Source organism: Gallinula chloropus (genome assembly GCF_964237585.1).
Source record: "Gallinula chloropus genome assembly, chromosome: 18".
In the NCBI taxonomy this organism is placed as follows: domain Eukaryota; kingdom Metazoa; phylum Chordata; class Aves; order Gruiformes; family Rallidae; genus Gallinula; species Gallinula chloropus.
In genome coordinates, this window is record NC_140103.1 from 7,006,676 (window position 1) to 7,022,118 (window position 15,443).

The 15,443-nt window shown below is 48.2% G+C and overlaps 1 protein-coding gene across 1 annotated transcript in view; it reads right to left on the minus strand.

The window, feature by feature from the left end:
* COL27A1 (collagen type XXVII alpha 1 chain) overlaps nucleotides 1–15,443 on the minus strand; it is a 153,548-nt gene that overhangs the window by 95,095 nt on the left and 43,010 nt on the right. Inside the window, exons 8-12 of the mRNA XM_084272449.1 lie at nucleotides 14,658–14,702; nucleotides 13,706–13,759; nucleotides 11,653–11,697; nucleotides 9,245–9,298; nucleotides 7,990–8,034 (exon numbers count right to left, since the gene is read on the minus strand). Coding sequence (XP_084128575.1) covers nucleotides 7,990–8,034; nucleotides 9,245–9,298; nucleotides 11,653–11,697; nucleotides 13,706–13,759; nucleotides 14,658–14,702 — 243 coding nt within the window. The remainder of the gene's footprint in view (nucleotides 1–7,989; nucleotides 8,035–9,244; nucleotides 9,299–11,652; nucleotides 11,698–13,705; nucleotides 13,760–14,657; nucleotides 14,703–15,443) is intronic.

Below are 15,443 nucleotides of genomic sequence, written 5' to 3' on the forward strand. Positions count from 1 at the left end.
ATAAAAGCAGATGCTTTGCACCAAGCAAGATCCAGGTGCTTCTGTGCTCTCCTGTCCCTGCCCAGAGCAGAGATGTACAGCAGTTGCAGTTTGTCCTCACTGCACTTGGTGAAGCTGAGGAACCGCTACTGGAGAGGGAACTGAGACAGAGAGAGATGGAAACAGATTTATCCCAGGTAACACTGAAAAGTCTGAAGCTGAACCAGGAACTAAATCTCTATTTTTGATATCCTACAATAGTGACTTCATTCCCTGTCATTCACACTCCCTGCAAAGAGCATCCTTTCATATGCCAAGAGACTCCTGCTGAGAACAACCAGATCTAGACAGACATTGGAACCAGCTCTCCCCACATCAGGGGATTACATACCCCTCCACCTCCTCTTCCTTTCTTCCTCTGCTTAAAACAAACAGAACAGCCTGCCCTTTCTTGCTGTTGGCAGCCAAAGGGCTGCTCCTGGCCCAAGCAGATGCCACCACTTCTTGTCTCTTTGTCCCTGGAAGCAGCTGTCCTCAGGGAAGCAGAAGGTGGTGAGATGCAGTGGGTCCTTTGCTTCCCCAAGGCCTTTTCAGGTGTGCACATGTGGGTGGGTGTGTTGTATGTATACAACATCTGATTCAGTTTAAAACACTTTCCCCGATGGAGTAAGGGAGGCAGTCTGGCAGCTGCTGCTCCGAGGAATCCTGGCAGGTCTTCACGCCAACAGAATCCTTCTCCAAAAATAGGATTTTATTTTCCTGTTGGCCGAAGGTGAAACTGCTCAAAACCAACCAGCCCTCCTGTCTTGTCTGAGAAAGGCTTTATTTGCCAGTTGGCTCCAGCCAGGTGAATCTCTGCCCAGGAGTCTCCCCAGGGATGGAGCTTGCAAGTCAAACAATTTAAAGGTTGGGGGGGGTGGGGGAGGGGGGGGGGAAAGGTGGTGGTGGGGAAGCAGGGCTGAGGGTGAGAGAAGGCATTCACTGGAAAAAAAGAAGGGGAATAAAATAAACAAGTGTAGCTTATATTGGCAGCCTACGGCTCCAAGAGCATTCCTGGTGCAGGGAGCAGACGTGAGCCCCTCCGCAGGTGGGCGCGAAGGCGAGCGGGCTGGCTCGGCCCCAGCACTGGTTCCTAGAGCCGAGAGTCACCCCGAAGGGATCCTGGCAGCCCCTGAGCTCCTGGCGTGCCTGTTCCCTGGCTCGAGTTCACGCAGCCTTGGGGGAGCCTGTGCCTTCTGCTCAGTCTAGACCTGTGACTGTGAGAGCCTTCACCCCTGCAAGGAGGGGAGATGCCATCCCCTGCTGGGTACAGGGCTGATGCTCACCCAAAAGGGAGGTTTGGTCTCTCTCCCTGGCAGGCTCCACAGCTCAGTGTCACATCCTCTTTGGATACAAATCTCATGGAACTTTTAAACACTGTTGAGGGATCACAGCCCTGCAGGGCAGCCAGTTCCACCTGAACACCAGCAAAAGTCCCCTGAAGCCCCTTCAGCCAAAAATTCTCTGAAGCCCCTTCAGCCAAGCATTGCTGAGGTTAACTGACAGCTCCTCCACCCTCTTGACCACCTGCTTTGCTCCTTTCACACATATGTATCATCTCTCTCCAGGTCTGTGGGGCTCTAGCAGAGCACAGATTACAGAGACCCAGTTACTTAATGCTGAAAAGCACTGATTCTGCCAATGGTCTTCATTATTTATGGCCAAGATATGCAAATCAAGCAGCCTCCTATTTAAGAAAGTCAACTGGCTTTAGTGATCAAACACACTGAACTATCAAAAGTGATAGTTGTGGTGTTTTTTTCTTGGGCTGTCTAATGAATATAACATCTGGACTTTGATTTGATTTATGAATGAACCTTTCCCTGAAGGAAGAAAGATGTTCTTGTGTTTAGGAAACCTTGGTTCTATTCCTCACAAGGTTTTTTGAATGACAAAAGACAAATCACTTAGGGAGGTTTTGGAACCAAACCATCTTTGGGTTTGTTTGTTTTCTTTCAGCAGAAGTTATGGGCTTTGGCACCTTTCAAACCCTTTCCTCTGTACTTTGTTTTGCCCATTCTCTAAAAAACCACCCCCACATGCTAATATTGTCCACCTTGCCAGGTAATTTGGATGATGTAATCTTGAACACAGGAACATACATGCTGATATCAGAGTGACAAGTAACTGTGCAAGCACCTCACCACAGAGATTAGGGAAACTCCAGACATGTGGAACACTTCTTGGGCCAAAAAAAGAGATGGTGACATTTGCTCTGGTCTTGTGCCTGCATTTCACAGTGGTGAACCAGGCCCAAAGGGGAGGAGAGACCAGCTGCCCAGTTTCAGTGTCCAACTTACGCATTAAAGAGTCACTGGTTGCTCAAACAAAATCTATTTTAAAAAGTCAGATTCATTAAGAAAATTCATAACAAAGAATTCACTTAGATGGCTAACAGGAGAAACCCAGTTCATGGGCTAAAATGCTCTCAAGGAGTTTTGAAGCTTTCTATGACTTCCACTTGCCTTTTCATGCAAACAGAATGATTAAAAGCATTTTTCTGTAAGTGTTTTTTAAAATAAGGTGCCAAAGTTTTCTGTGTTTATGCCACAAGCACAGAAAGTACTACCCAAGTCCTGCTCATCACCTCCTCCCTCCACCACCCATCTGTGTTCCTTCCTGCAGCTCATCTTGTGAATTTACCTGTACAAATAGGTCCTCAGCCTGTGTGTTTCTCCACTAACTTCAGCTGAAAGTAGATCTCCACATGTCCAAGGCCTGTGGCTGAGCCTGAGCTGGGACACCAGCTGGGAAGGAATGTGTTATGGCTTGGAGGATGAGCTCACCAAGCACTCAGGTGAATCAGACCTGAGCAGGGAAGCTGTGTGGAAGAGTAAATATTTACTTCCTGAGGATATACACTGATAACATCATTTAAGATCAGTTTAAAAATCACTCCAGTTTCTTTCAAACCTTAGCAAATGGCTTATGGACCAACACACTGAACTACCAGCCAGCTAAGTGGGTGACCACAGAAATGTTTCAATTTTAATTCTAATGTTTCTCAGTGTTTAAAGAGAAGTCCAGCTCCATTCTTCCTCCTTTTTTTTTGGTAGGTAGGTAACACAATCTCAGTGACAAGAGACATGGCTGGACCCTTAGCAGCCCACGTGAGCCACGACACTCAGTGCCATAGGTGAGAGCTCTTAGGGCGTGTGCCTAAGGCAGGTTTCTTATGAGAACAGGCACAGTCCATTCAAGTCAACTGGAATTTGGCAGTTATTTCTTAGAGAAGAGGTACTCCCAAATGCTGTTACCAGTTTCCCAAATCTCAGTTTGTGTGGTGCAGGACACTCGCTTGGTTCACTCCGAATGCAAGGAGGGACCCCAGCTGCATCCAACGCAGAGAAAAGATCGGAACAAGGAGAGTTGTTTATCATCCCAGTCCCTACAGAGAGGACCAAAATTTATTTTCTCAGTAATCTGTGGTTCTGCCAGCCTTCCCAGACACATGGCAAAACATCTTCCCCCATTGTTTGCACAGACAACAGCTGGGACTGTGTAACTTGGCAAAGGCCCCTGCACTTACGTTCACCACTTAGCTGTATATCAAAAGGTTGGGGGAAACCTCTAAAACAAAACCTTCCTAGCCCGAAGGCTGCCCTGCTTTTTGCTGTCTGGCAGTGCCTTTTCATACAATGCAAAGAGCCTGCCCACATCAGCGAGCAGTGCAGGGGTCTCACATGTTCATCTAACAGCTCATTAGATGAAGAAGAAAGGATATATTGGTGGTCACTGCAGGCAGGAGTTAACTCATTAACTTTATATGCTGACATGGTGGGAGACAACAGACATGAAAACCAGCCTGGCAAGAAGGTGCTGCTGTGTTACAAGCTGAGAGCTGGCAAGGGGGACCCTGCCTGTGGTCAGCTCATGGAAGATGGTTGCCAGCAGCCACCGCATCGATGCCTACAACAAGCACTGGGGATACATCAGAGTGGCTGCCCAATCACTGCTGGCTCTCTCGGCCTCCACGCTGCGGCTGACGGACAGAAGGAAGGAAGGCTGCCGGAGTCACCCATGCACTGATCCCTAGAACTTAAAATCCATGTGCCCCTTTATGCTCACCTCTTCTTTGACACCCCAGCAGCAATCCTTGGCATTTATGTGCTGCTGAGCGTAAAGGATTGCAGAGTGTGTGCTGCCCGTTTTGCACACAGCCAAGAGCAGCCAAGCAGCCTGCCTGAAGCTTCATGCCACAGGGAGAAACCAGGTCCCATACCCTCTTCCTTCTCCTGCACAGACACCAAGCAAGGCAGCATCTCCCCACCCCACCTTGGCAGGCTCTGGCCATTCTCATGGGTAGAGGCGTCAGCCTTCCCAGACATACACCCTGAATGCAAACCTGCCCTCTGTACCTGCTACACAGAGTTTACTCCACCCTTCAAGACATCTCCTTGGAGCAGCACTTCAGCAACCTGTTGGCATTCACCAGAGGCTGAGTGAAGCCCGATGGCAGAGCCTGTCTGGAGGCACAAATGTCAGGAGGCGTTTGTGAACCTCTGGCCTGGGGTTAGCAGGTGGACAGGAACCCCATCACACCTCCTGACAGCTGGTGGGACTCACAAACACTAGCTACAGGAGGACAAAGGGAAGGACAGTAAGGATAAGCACTGCTTGACATGCAGGGCAGGGGAAATGCCTGCTCGAGGTGCTAATGACTGACTCACACCACTGTTACCTAAACCTTCCAGCCCTGGGGATGATCCTGTGCTGTTCTGAAATCCAAACCCATGGACCCTTTGAGCCGGCAGGCTCCAGGCATGGGACCAGGTTCTCAGAAAAATATAAGGAAACCCCAGCTGTGTTTGGGGAAATTGTGAATGGACCTCAGGCGAACCCATGAATTACTCAGCATGTCTTGGAACTAAACTTTGCTCCTTCCTTTCTATCTCCTTTAAAGTAATACTACTACTAAAACACATTGCAAGCAATAATCAGGCATAAATGGTGCAGCTAGTGCAGGACTGATGCTCTGTGTGAAAAAAAAAGATACAAGGATACGTCAATAAAAAGATGAACAAAAAAAAAGAGCTTAAAGCTCTTTGGATCTCTTTCCTGAAAGCCTGCCTTACATCTCCTTCTCCAAGAGGGCTTGACATCTTCCAAAAATCCTGCACTCTATTTGAAGTTTAACATAATCTGCAGGGCAGAGATTTCTGATTGGAGCTGCCCATCTCCCACAGCACGAGAAAGTCATAGCTTTTTGAAGCTGTATCTCCTCACTCTCTCTCCTCTTCCTGTGGGGTACCTCCTTCAGTGACATCTTATCTCCCTCAGTGACAGCTTATCTCCTTTCTTACGATGAACCAGGACTGATACACTGCCTACACATGCCAAGATAGAGGGTAACCACTGCTCCTCTCATTCCTTCCCCCCAGCCCGCTGCAGACCACACCTCTGCTGCCCACACAGCAACAGGGCCTCTTTTAAAACTCTTTTTCTTTTTCCCTTTCCCAGCTGCCCAACAGAACGCCATAAAGACCCATAAAAACACCATAAAAAGCCATTCTTTTCAGCCACTGCATTGGCAAGGCGGAAGGTTGAAGTAGTTGGCCACTTCAGCTCCAGGCCTCCAGCCTACCTCTGAAACCAGCAGCAGATCCAGAGACATACAGACTCAGTTTACTGCAGTTTCCCCAGAGCACTGTTCCATAGCCATAATTCTCCCTCTAGCCCACCCCAACCTTCTCCTTGCTCAGGAGTTCGCCACAGCCCACGCGTTAGAAGCGCGCTCGCCTCCTACGTCGGATGCACCGCAGGGAGAGCGGAGCGGGAGGTGGAGTCAGCTGTTTCCACGACAGATTCACCATGTCCCTCACAGCTCTGCAAAAATTAACTTCCCTGGAAGGGTTTCAAGATCTGACTCATGTCCAGTTCTTCTATTTTAATCATTCCCTCTTACATCATTCTCGGAGGCCCACGGTGTCACATGCAAACTCCCCCAGACCCCTGCTCCTCCTCTGCTGAGCACTTAATCCCTTGCCGTCTCTCATCCCAAACAGAACTAGGTGGAAATGTATTTGATGCCAACTCCTTCCCTTTCTGCAGAGTGTTTACCAGCTTCAGGCAGCAGCTAATAAAGGCTCCCAAGAGCTCCCCATCGCACTGACAACACTGAAACAGAACAGGAACAGTAGCTGTGCCAGCAAAGCTAGCGGCATGGGGATGTGAGAGGCCGGGAAAAAAAATCACAGCAGGCTCACTAACACTGCAAACCAGCTGGGAGACAGCACAGGCCAGGAGATAAGCATTGGGAAGGGGACCAGGTCAGCCGGTTCCTCCTTTCCATTCTCCCAGCGACTTCCCGAATAACCCTGGATGTCACTTAATCTTTTTTGTTCACGCTCGGCAGCACAAATCATCAGCATCAGCCCATTCAAGATTTCTTATTAAACTGGGGTATCATGGAGCAGGGACGGAGCCAAAACTCTCCGAAAGAGCCGAGTGGAACAAAGGTGCTCACGCGCAGCCGCTTAATCCCTTCTCTAGATCCCAGCCTTAATGCCTCCACGGCTGAGAGATTCCCCGCTGATCTCAGGGGAGCCCCTTGTTTGTACCAGTGACCGCCAGACAAGAGCTCTTGCCTGGAAGATTACAAGTGCTCGCCAAACAACAGCTGGAACGCTTCGAGCCTCCAGCATGGGCTGTGCAGGAGGAAGGCAGGGAGCAGAAACCCTGTACCTAACGACAGTTGCTGTGTTTGTTTTACTCTGGTCAGTGAGTCATCCTTACAGCGACCGGCTCTCTGCAGTTATTCATCATGGAGATTTCTGGTGCAACCAGCGACTTACAAAACCGTAAGATCTGGTACAAATTTCCACTGCCTCCCCCCTGAAAATAATCTGCTCAGCTTCCTTCCCCCCATGCACCCCCCCTTCACCTCCATCCCCTGGTCCCAGGGAGAGAACAGCCAGCAGGGATGAAAGTGGCACAGTGGGGATGTTCGCATGGCTCTGACTGTGAGAACACCAGCGAGCGGTAGGCGTGGGACTCCTGGAAAGCACGCGTTCGCATGCAAGGGTGACAAGGGGAAAGCACTGGATTTTTTCCGTGTGTGGGTGAGTGGACATTTTGCAAGGAGCAAATGTGAGTGCAGCGATGTCAGACGATCAAGAGAAGCTCAGGCCAACATGAAGGACAAGGTGCAAAAGCAGTGAGATACACCAGAGTGCAACTGTGCCTGCTCTCTCTACTGACTCCTGGGGCAAAGAACTTCACACACCTTGCTAAGGGAACAACACAGCGCTGCTTGGAAGGAGGCTGATGGGGAAAGGCTGTCCTTCCTGTTCCTTCCCTGCTTTGTCTACTCATTTCAGTACTTTTCCCACCTGCTTCTATTTTGCTTTATGCTACAGTCAGCAAAACATGCTCCCTTTGCTTGCAGCTCTCACAGTTACCTTGTGTTCACACCTACCTGCAAACACCTCTTCCTCCTGGCCAAGGACTCAAACCTACCTGCTCTCCTTGCTACTCAAACATCTGATCTCTTACTGCTTTAATTCTGTGCTGCCACCGAGGGTGAAAAGGTTTCTATAGCAAAGCATGCTTGCGCTGTACGGACCAGGATGGTGTGAGGGTTGGAGAGAATCACAGCAGACACACAGAGGTGATGGGACTGGTGGGAGCACAGGCACCAGAGATGCTGCAGTAACAGCAGGGAATTAGAAAGAGCATTCAGGGAAGAGGCTGACTAGAGGGAGGATTGCAGAAGAGAATCTGAGAAGTGTAGAAGACCATGAGGAAAAGGACAAAAATGCCTGTGAAGCGGGTAGAGCATGAAAGAAAGGCAGAGAACAACATTGGTAACTTCAGTTTTCTTCCTGCTTGAGGAGAGAGACATGGAAAAGTTTGTTTGATCTCCCCATTTAGTTCCCATCAAAAGATACAAAAGGACCCAGCCAAAAGCCAGACGCTTTGGTTCCAGTTTCATTCAACAAGGTCTGCATAATAGACGAGGAAAAACTTTACCGGCCTACCCATCTTGCCCCTCTTCCCAGGAACTCCAGGGATCCCCTGCAAGGAAAACACACAGAGAAAAAGAGAAAAAAATAATAGGTCTGGTTGAGAAAGCAAACAGCCAACCACCACCACAAAACAAAGCTGGGAGAGAAAGGGGAACGCAGAACAGGCTAATGACTGCGGCATTGTTCAGGAATCAAAATGTCAGCTCCTTGCAGTCAGCTGCAAGAGCAGAAGACAATTAACCTTCACCCACTAACTACAGCCCTCCCTGAGGACACACGCAGGCAGCATCCACACCCAGGGCAACAGGCTGGAGCTGCGCTTAGCAGGAGCAGTCATTAAGCTACTGGTCTGGAACTGAATGAAGGCCACTGCCAAGGCACTCACTGGAGAACTTCTGTTTGTGTTTCTTATTTAGTTATACAAGCATTAAATCAGCGACTCTAGAGCACGGGGTAGTCCCCTCCCAGGCAGGCACACGCACACACACTCACTCCCACGTGCTCCCGGGGCCTCTCTTGTTTCTGGAGTGTGCATTTAAGGGAGAAAAAGCTGGAATAAAACAAGTCTTCATCTTACAGCGACCTTTCTTAGGAGCTCTTGCAGTGGGAAGAGGGAGTTCTTGGATGGATAGGAATCAGGGAGGTGGGGGGACGTGGGGGAGAAGAGTGAAAAGCAAGGGAGGTCCTGTAGAGCTCTGAACACATGGGTTTGGAGAAGGCACAATGAAAAGGATGGGGAGAAGGAGGGACATGTAGGAGCAGCACTCACAGCTGCCCACCCACAGGTCCCAGACTTGACTGCCCAGCTCAATGCAATTGGAAGGAAAACCACTGTCAGAAAGTCCCCTCCGAGGGTGAGACTCTTCCCAGACTGGACGCCCAAAACACTGGGACACTTATGCTGGGAATTCACTCCTGTGGGAGGAGGGAATTTCCATGTACATTCTCCCCCCAGCCTATTAAGATGAACTGGTAAAGCGGAAGGTTAAGGCAGGTTTTGATGGAAGAAAAATACAGAAAAACACCTCCCTACTCAACAGAGAGGTCTGATGTTCCTGCCTAAAGTCTAGGTTTCCTTGAGCTGTATATCAGCGTCATGCAGGGACACAGGGGGCTGAAACAGGCTCAAGGAGGCATAGCTAAACATTGGGCATGCTTGCCTCTTTCCTCAGGAACAAGGGATAGGGAAGGTTACAACGTGCTCTGGAAAACTGTATTTAAAACCCAACACATCAAGGCTTTCTTCACAAAATACTCACTCGATCTCCATCAGCCCCTGGTAGCCCAAATAATCCTGGGAGACCAATGTATCCCTAAAGAAAAGAGGAAACAAGTAGTCAGCTACATGTCTCCATTAGCAGACAGTCAGTCTTTCCTGAACAGCAGAGCATCCTCCAGCGTCGGTCAATGGCAGCCGTGATGAAATAAACCTTGAGGCAAGTGTATATGCCCATGGACTGCATGGTGCTGGCTTCCACGATGTAGTCCAAGGGCACATACCCTCACACCAGGGATCATGAGGACTCCAGGCAGGAAAAGGCCAGCAAGAAGAAACCTTACCTGGGCTGGCTCTGAGCGTACCTGAGGGAAACGCAGCTTGGTTCAAGGTTAGCAAGAGCTATAGCAACAGCAATTTGTGTGCCAACGCCTCCTTTCATCTCTCCAAGGGCTCTTTCCCTGCCTCTGGCTCTCATTCCCAACCGTGTTGGGAAAAGGGCATGTTGCACCAATCCCTCTCTGCTTACATCACACAGCAGTCGCACACTGAGGCTCCTTCTCATGCAAACACCTCCCGGCTGGTGAAGCTGCTGGTGCCCCCAGTGCTGAGAGGGGAGCAAATCAGTAACACTCCTGCCTGATGCCTTTCCCTGCAGACTCCATTGTGCCACCAAGACCTCTTGCAGACACTTTGCCAACCCTGCCTGGGCAGGGAGAGGCTGAGCATCCTGTTTTAGGCCCTTAGGACCAAGACATACTTGGTGTATGAGACTCAACATGCACAGATCTGCTGACAGCCAACTGTAAAGAGCCGCCTTTGCACCGCTGTGTTTCACATCAGATCTGCTCCTTCCACAGCCATCAGCAGGCATTGCATTTTCAAGGATGGGTCGTTTCTCTACCGCCTTGAGATCCTGCTCAGACAGGACACAGACGCGGCGTTTCCCTTCCTTTGCAACAATCGGAGCCTTGTGTCTAATCCTCTCTGCTCAGCAGTTAGTACAGAGTTACCTTGTGTGCTGGCCCTTTGCAAAGGACTAATTTGTGCCAAACATGCAGAATCAGAGGAAGTGAATTTCAGCAGGGAGCCCCCTCAGTGGCACCTCACTGCTGCAAGAGCAGAGTGTCAACGCTGAGTTTCCTCTCGTCTTTCTTTCCCCATCATCACTAAATCCCTTACTGTCGGCCCCACCAGATTTTTTCACCAGTCTGTTGCTCCCCTTAGGCTGTGCTTCCTTTTGAGATGATACCTAGCCAGGAAACGCAGCCACATCAAATCAATATTGTCTGCCTTTGCCTCCTGAACCCCAAGACAAACCATATTAACTGCTGAACTACCTCCTGCAGATGAAAAAATAGAGGTTGGGGGGTTGGAGGAGAGATCACAGTTGGCTCCCCCAAGCCACAAAATGCCGATATCTCACCTCAGTGCCCCATTCTGATCAGCTGCAGTTGGACTGAGAAATGCCTTTGTTGGGTAGCTATGAAAATTTCAGTCCTCAGCACCCAGGGGTGCAAAGCAGAAAAGGCTTTTCAAGTCTTGTGTTCTGCACATCTACCACAGGACAATTACACAAGGACCTGGTTAAGCCAGGGAAACAGATGCACTAGGGAAGACTTTACCACTTGCAGAAGTGAGGTGAGCAAGCTGTGCTATCTCAGATCTTCCTCTCTCTGGCAGGACATTGCACATGCCACCCCCCCCTTCCCAGCTCAGGAATACAGCTTGCTACAGGGTCAGCATTTGTTTATTCCTTGCAGTTTCCTGGTGATGAAAGCCAGCTGGATGAATTTATAGAGAAAGTATCACGTGTTGGGGAAAACGGGGCTTTTATTGGCTCTGAGTCTCATTGTGAGTTTGTAATTGCAGGAAAAGAACAAGATGTGATTAACGAGAGCCTGAATTGATTAAAAAAATATAAAACCCTTTGCAGTGAGAATGAGCCCCCAGCAATTTAACTTGGTGAGCAAAACCGAGTACAGGAGAGGTATCAGTGTTTGTATTTGCACATGGCTTCAGGATGCTGGCTTGCTGTTCTGCATAATGATATAAATCACTCCCAAACCCAGGACTATACCCAAAAGAGCCCATATTCAGCATGGTCAGACCGCTGAACCACACTTATTGAAACTAAAGAGGCCTTTGGGAGATGGGGCTTGCAGAAAGCCCAGGCTTTGGTCTTTGGTAAGAATTTGTATGCCATTCTTTCCTCTCCTGCAATGTGAGCTCTGAAGGGGTTGAGTTTATATCATCAGCACTATTGGTGAACTTTGATCTCGGTACATTCCATGTTTACTCTAAAAAAAGGCTAGCAGTGCTTCAATAAACCATGGTACACAACTCCATCAAAGTAACTGAGTCTCAGGATTGCAAAATTAAATATAAAGTTTCTTGAGAAGCCTTTGGTAAAAAAACACGTAGAGAAAAAACAAATGAAAGGCTGCTTACCCGACTGCCTTTTGGACCAGCTTCCCCTATGGGGCCAGGTAAACCCTGGAACAGAAGGGAAAAAACAAAGACAAATGTGGACAGGCTTTAACTCAACCGAACGAGCAGTGCCAAATCCCCAGCACTGTCCCTGCGTGGTTCTGCTTTCAGTGCCGAGTCTGAGGCAGATCAACAAAGGAGAAAAAAGGACAAAATGATACAAACAACAAATCTCCCATTGTTGGGGAGCTGGGGCTCTGCAGAACCTGAGACTGCTGCACATAGTGAGCCTTCCCCGGGGCTGAAGGAGAGATTTCTGATCATAAAGCCCAAAAAAGGCTAAGGCAGCAGGGAGCACAGAGCTTGCGTTACACTTCAGATGCTGTGCACAGAGATGCTCTGTACCCAGCAGCTCTCGAGTCCTTTTCCTGCCTAACCCAACACATCAGAGCAAATGGGAAATGTATTTCAATACCTGGCTAGGGAATGCAGGCTGGCCCTGATGCAATGAGAAAGCCCCTCTAACTTCTACAGTTGTTCAGCAGTGCAGGTACTGCAGGATCCCTAACCCTTTGTAGCATCAACAGCTAGGGAAAGAACAGAAAATACATTCCCTCTTCTACTTCTGTGCCCATTGCTGCTCACTTAAAGCACTGTAAAAAAGAACCCTGTAAAAATACATAGTGAATTTTCATACTTATTGTCATCCAGCAAGTTTCCAGGTCGATTTTTTTCTAGCTCCCAATGTTGCTGGGCTTTTTTTTTTGGGAGGGGGGAAAATAAAAAAAATATGACTAAATCCATCTTTAGCTGGCAGCACTGCACACTCAGCCTGGGATCTGAAAGTCAGGTTGTGCTCTTTCCTGGCTCATGCCTCGTATCCAAAGATTTCAGCCATCGGAGTGAAGTTAATTCTGCCTGTGATGCACAAATGGAACCAGAGCCAAGCTCTCTCCCATAGTGCTGCAGAGCCAGCACAGCTGACAGGAGTAACAAGTAGTAAAATCTCAGTAAAGTAAACAGCTCTGATTCTGGATACACACAGCATTCAGATATGCTGGAAAAAAAGACTGTTTTATTTCTTCTTTTTTTAAAAAAAAGTCACTTTCCTGACCCAAACCACATTTTAAGAAAGAGCTTTTGTTCTTCCTATGTCGACTGCAGAGATTTCACCCTGCTTATCTGATGGGCAGAAGGCTGCTGGGAATTGCTAAACAGCATTCATTAACCTTCTATGTCCAGTAGAGCTCCGACAGCTTGGTATTTGTCATCGAGGACACATTCACACCTCGGAGATTCTTTGGCATGGAAATCTCTAAGAACCTTTCAGAGTATCAATGGAGCATTTAATCAGGTGCATAAAACTCGCCTCCAGTCCCACCATCTGCACCCTGCAGCACATCTCTGTGTTCACCAAAAAACTGCCAAGCGAGGTATCAATTTAATTACAAACTTAAAGAGTCTAAGGCAGGGGGAACACAGACTTCCTGGGTGCATCCAGTTCATGATGTCTCTGTGCAATTTTTTTCAGAGTGAAAACAAAGACTTCATTTTCTGTCATCACTTTTTGTGTGGCTGCAAATATGATTTGTATGCTCCATGTATAATTTGACAGGTATGTGTATATATGTCGTTATACAAATGAATTTTACTAATGAGAGTCCATCTAAATCTTTTCTTGTGGTAATTTGCTGCCTTCTGTCCCAGATCTCTGATGTGGTCAACATTAGATGTGGAATATACCTACAAGTGGAGGGTTAGCAGCTTGCTAACTGTCTCTCTGCTCTGCTGTTATGGGGTTTTTCCCCCTGTTGTCATACTGAAACAAAAATTCATCAAATTTTGCTATAGAAATTCAGGTTTTATCTATAAACTGCTTTCTAACCACCTTAGTGTCCCCCAAAGTCGAAAGACCATGTCCTTGATACAGCATTTTTGGGGAGGGAAGAAGGAAAACATTCAGACATGAGGTCCACACTGGTTTCAGTGGGGCATGTATTTAGCAGGGCATGTATTTAGCTACCTGCACACCCAAATCCCTAGTCTGTGCACAGCACGATGAGATTTACTGCACCTGCCTGCCAGGATAACCTTTGGCACCTGGACTTCCATCTGGTCCTCGTTCGCCCTTCGGAAAGGAAAAGAAAAGGCACAGAAGGTAAGGTAATGTCACACTTAGGAAGCCTTTTTACCTTATTATTTGAGCTGGGGGAAAGGAGGGTGAGATGGATTAACCTGGTCCAAAGTTCTAGAGAGGAATATTATGGGTAAGACAGTGGGATAATTAATGGAGGAGGGGGAACACACAGAGGTCAATAGGCTCTATGCATTAAGCAAGTGTTGCTCTTTCGCCTCCCTCCACCTGCAGTGAAAGCAGCAGATAGTTTGAAACAAGGAGGCTAAGAGAAGGTGTAAGGCTGCATCTATATCTGGCATATGGAACCGTTTTATTGGTGGGGAAGCACTGCCAAAATTCTTCAGAACTAAATGGATTCATGTATAATATCCTTTAACATCACTGCTAACAGGGCCTGCTATTCATTGCCTTTTTTTTTCTCCCCAGAACTGCAAACACCAGACTTAACCAAATAAAGGGGAGGCTAGGGGGGGAGAAAAGGGGAGAGGGGGAATGGGCTTTGGGAGGGGAATTACATGTTAGTACTGAATACGATGTGGTTAGTAAACTCCAGGTGAAGTTAATGTAAAAGGAAAAATAAAGGGGGAGTAGGGTAAGCTGGTATTTCTTCCACCATGTAAACTTGACGTGGTTGAGCAATAAAAATCAGAAATTAAATTTAGAAAGTCCAAGGCAGTGTCCTCCCACCGACTTGCTGATGCTCGGTCAGCGTACGTGCAGAGCTGCTGGCAGTACAGGAGCTCACTGCACATCCCCTGGGTGCACCAAGCTGCCCTGGAAGGAGCTGGCTGTGCACACCGAGCATGCTGTCCAGGATCCAAGCTAGCATCAGAGTCAGCAAATCCATCCCCTCTCCAAAAGTTCAGCATTGGAGGCTGGGAAGACTCACCTGCTCTCCAGGGTGACCTGGTGGTCCAGGGTAGCCTTTATATCCCTGTTGAAACAGGATGGAAGAGATTAATAAGGAGGGGGGAGGGGGGGGAAACCAACCTGGGTTTGGTTTGAATTTCTCTTTGCAGGTTGGACTAAAGTTCTGAGGGGAAGCAGCTCTAGATATGGGATAGCACTGTGCAGTCCCTGCAGATGGTCCCAGACTGCTGAAGCCTGTGCCTGCTGGCCTGGTGCTCCCTTGGGAAGCATTTGCTCCACGAACAGACTTCAAGTTGTACCTACACTCAGATCCATCTATTTATAACCCACACCTGTACCAAAGCCACCCTTAATCCTGAGGAAACCACAGGCTTATGGGGTGAAAAGTTGGGCTTTGGGCAGGCTGGGGGACTCCATAACACGAGTCACTCATTTCAGGGGTGCCACAGAAACACCAAAATAGCCATTTACCATCATGGTGAACTTCAGTGTTGTTTCTAGCTTGGATCTGTCTGGCTTCCAGCTTTTAGTCCAATTATTACAGGTATGACAAGAACCAGAGTCCTTTATTATGAAGCTACCTAAACCAGTGAGCTGCCTCTCAGCCTGCTCTGAATTAATTACAACGAGTTTCTTAATCCAGCTCGCTAGCTGGCGAGTCCTGCAGGCTTCAAATCATTCTCACAGGTCTTTCATAAAACTGCTTCAGTTTTTCAGGTGGGTTTTTTGTGGGTTTTTTTTTTCGAGATGCAGTCACTGGAGCAGGACAAAAGCCAGCCTGTTCACCCACAGGCTGATTGGTATT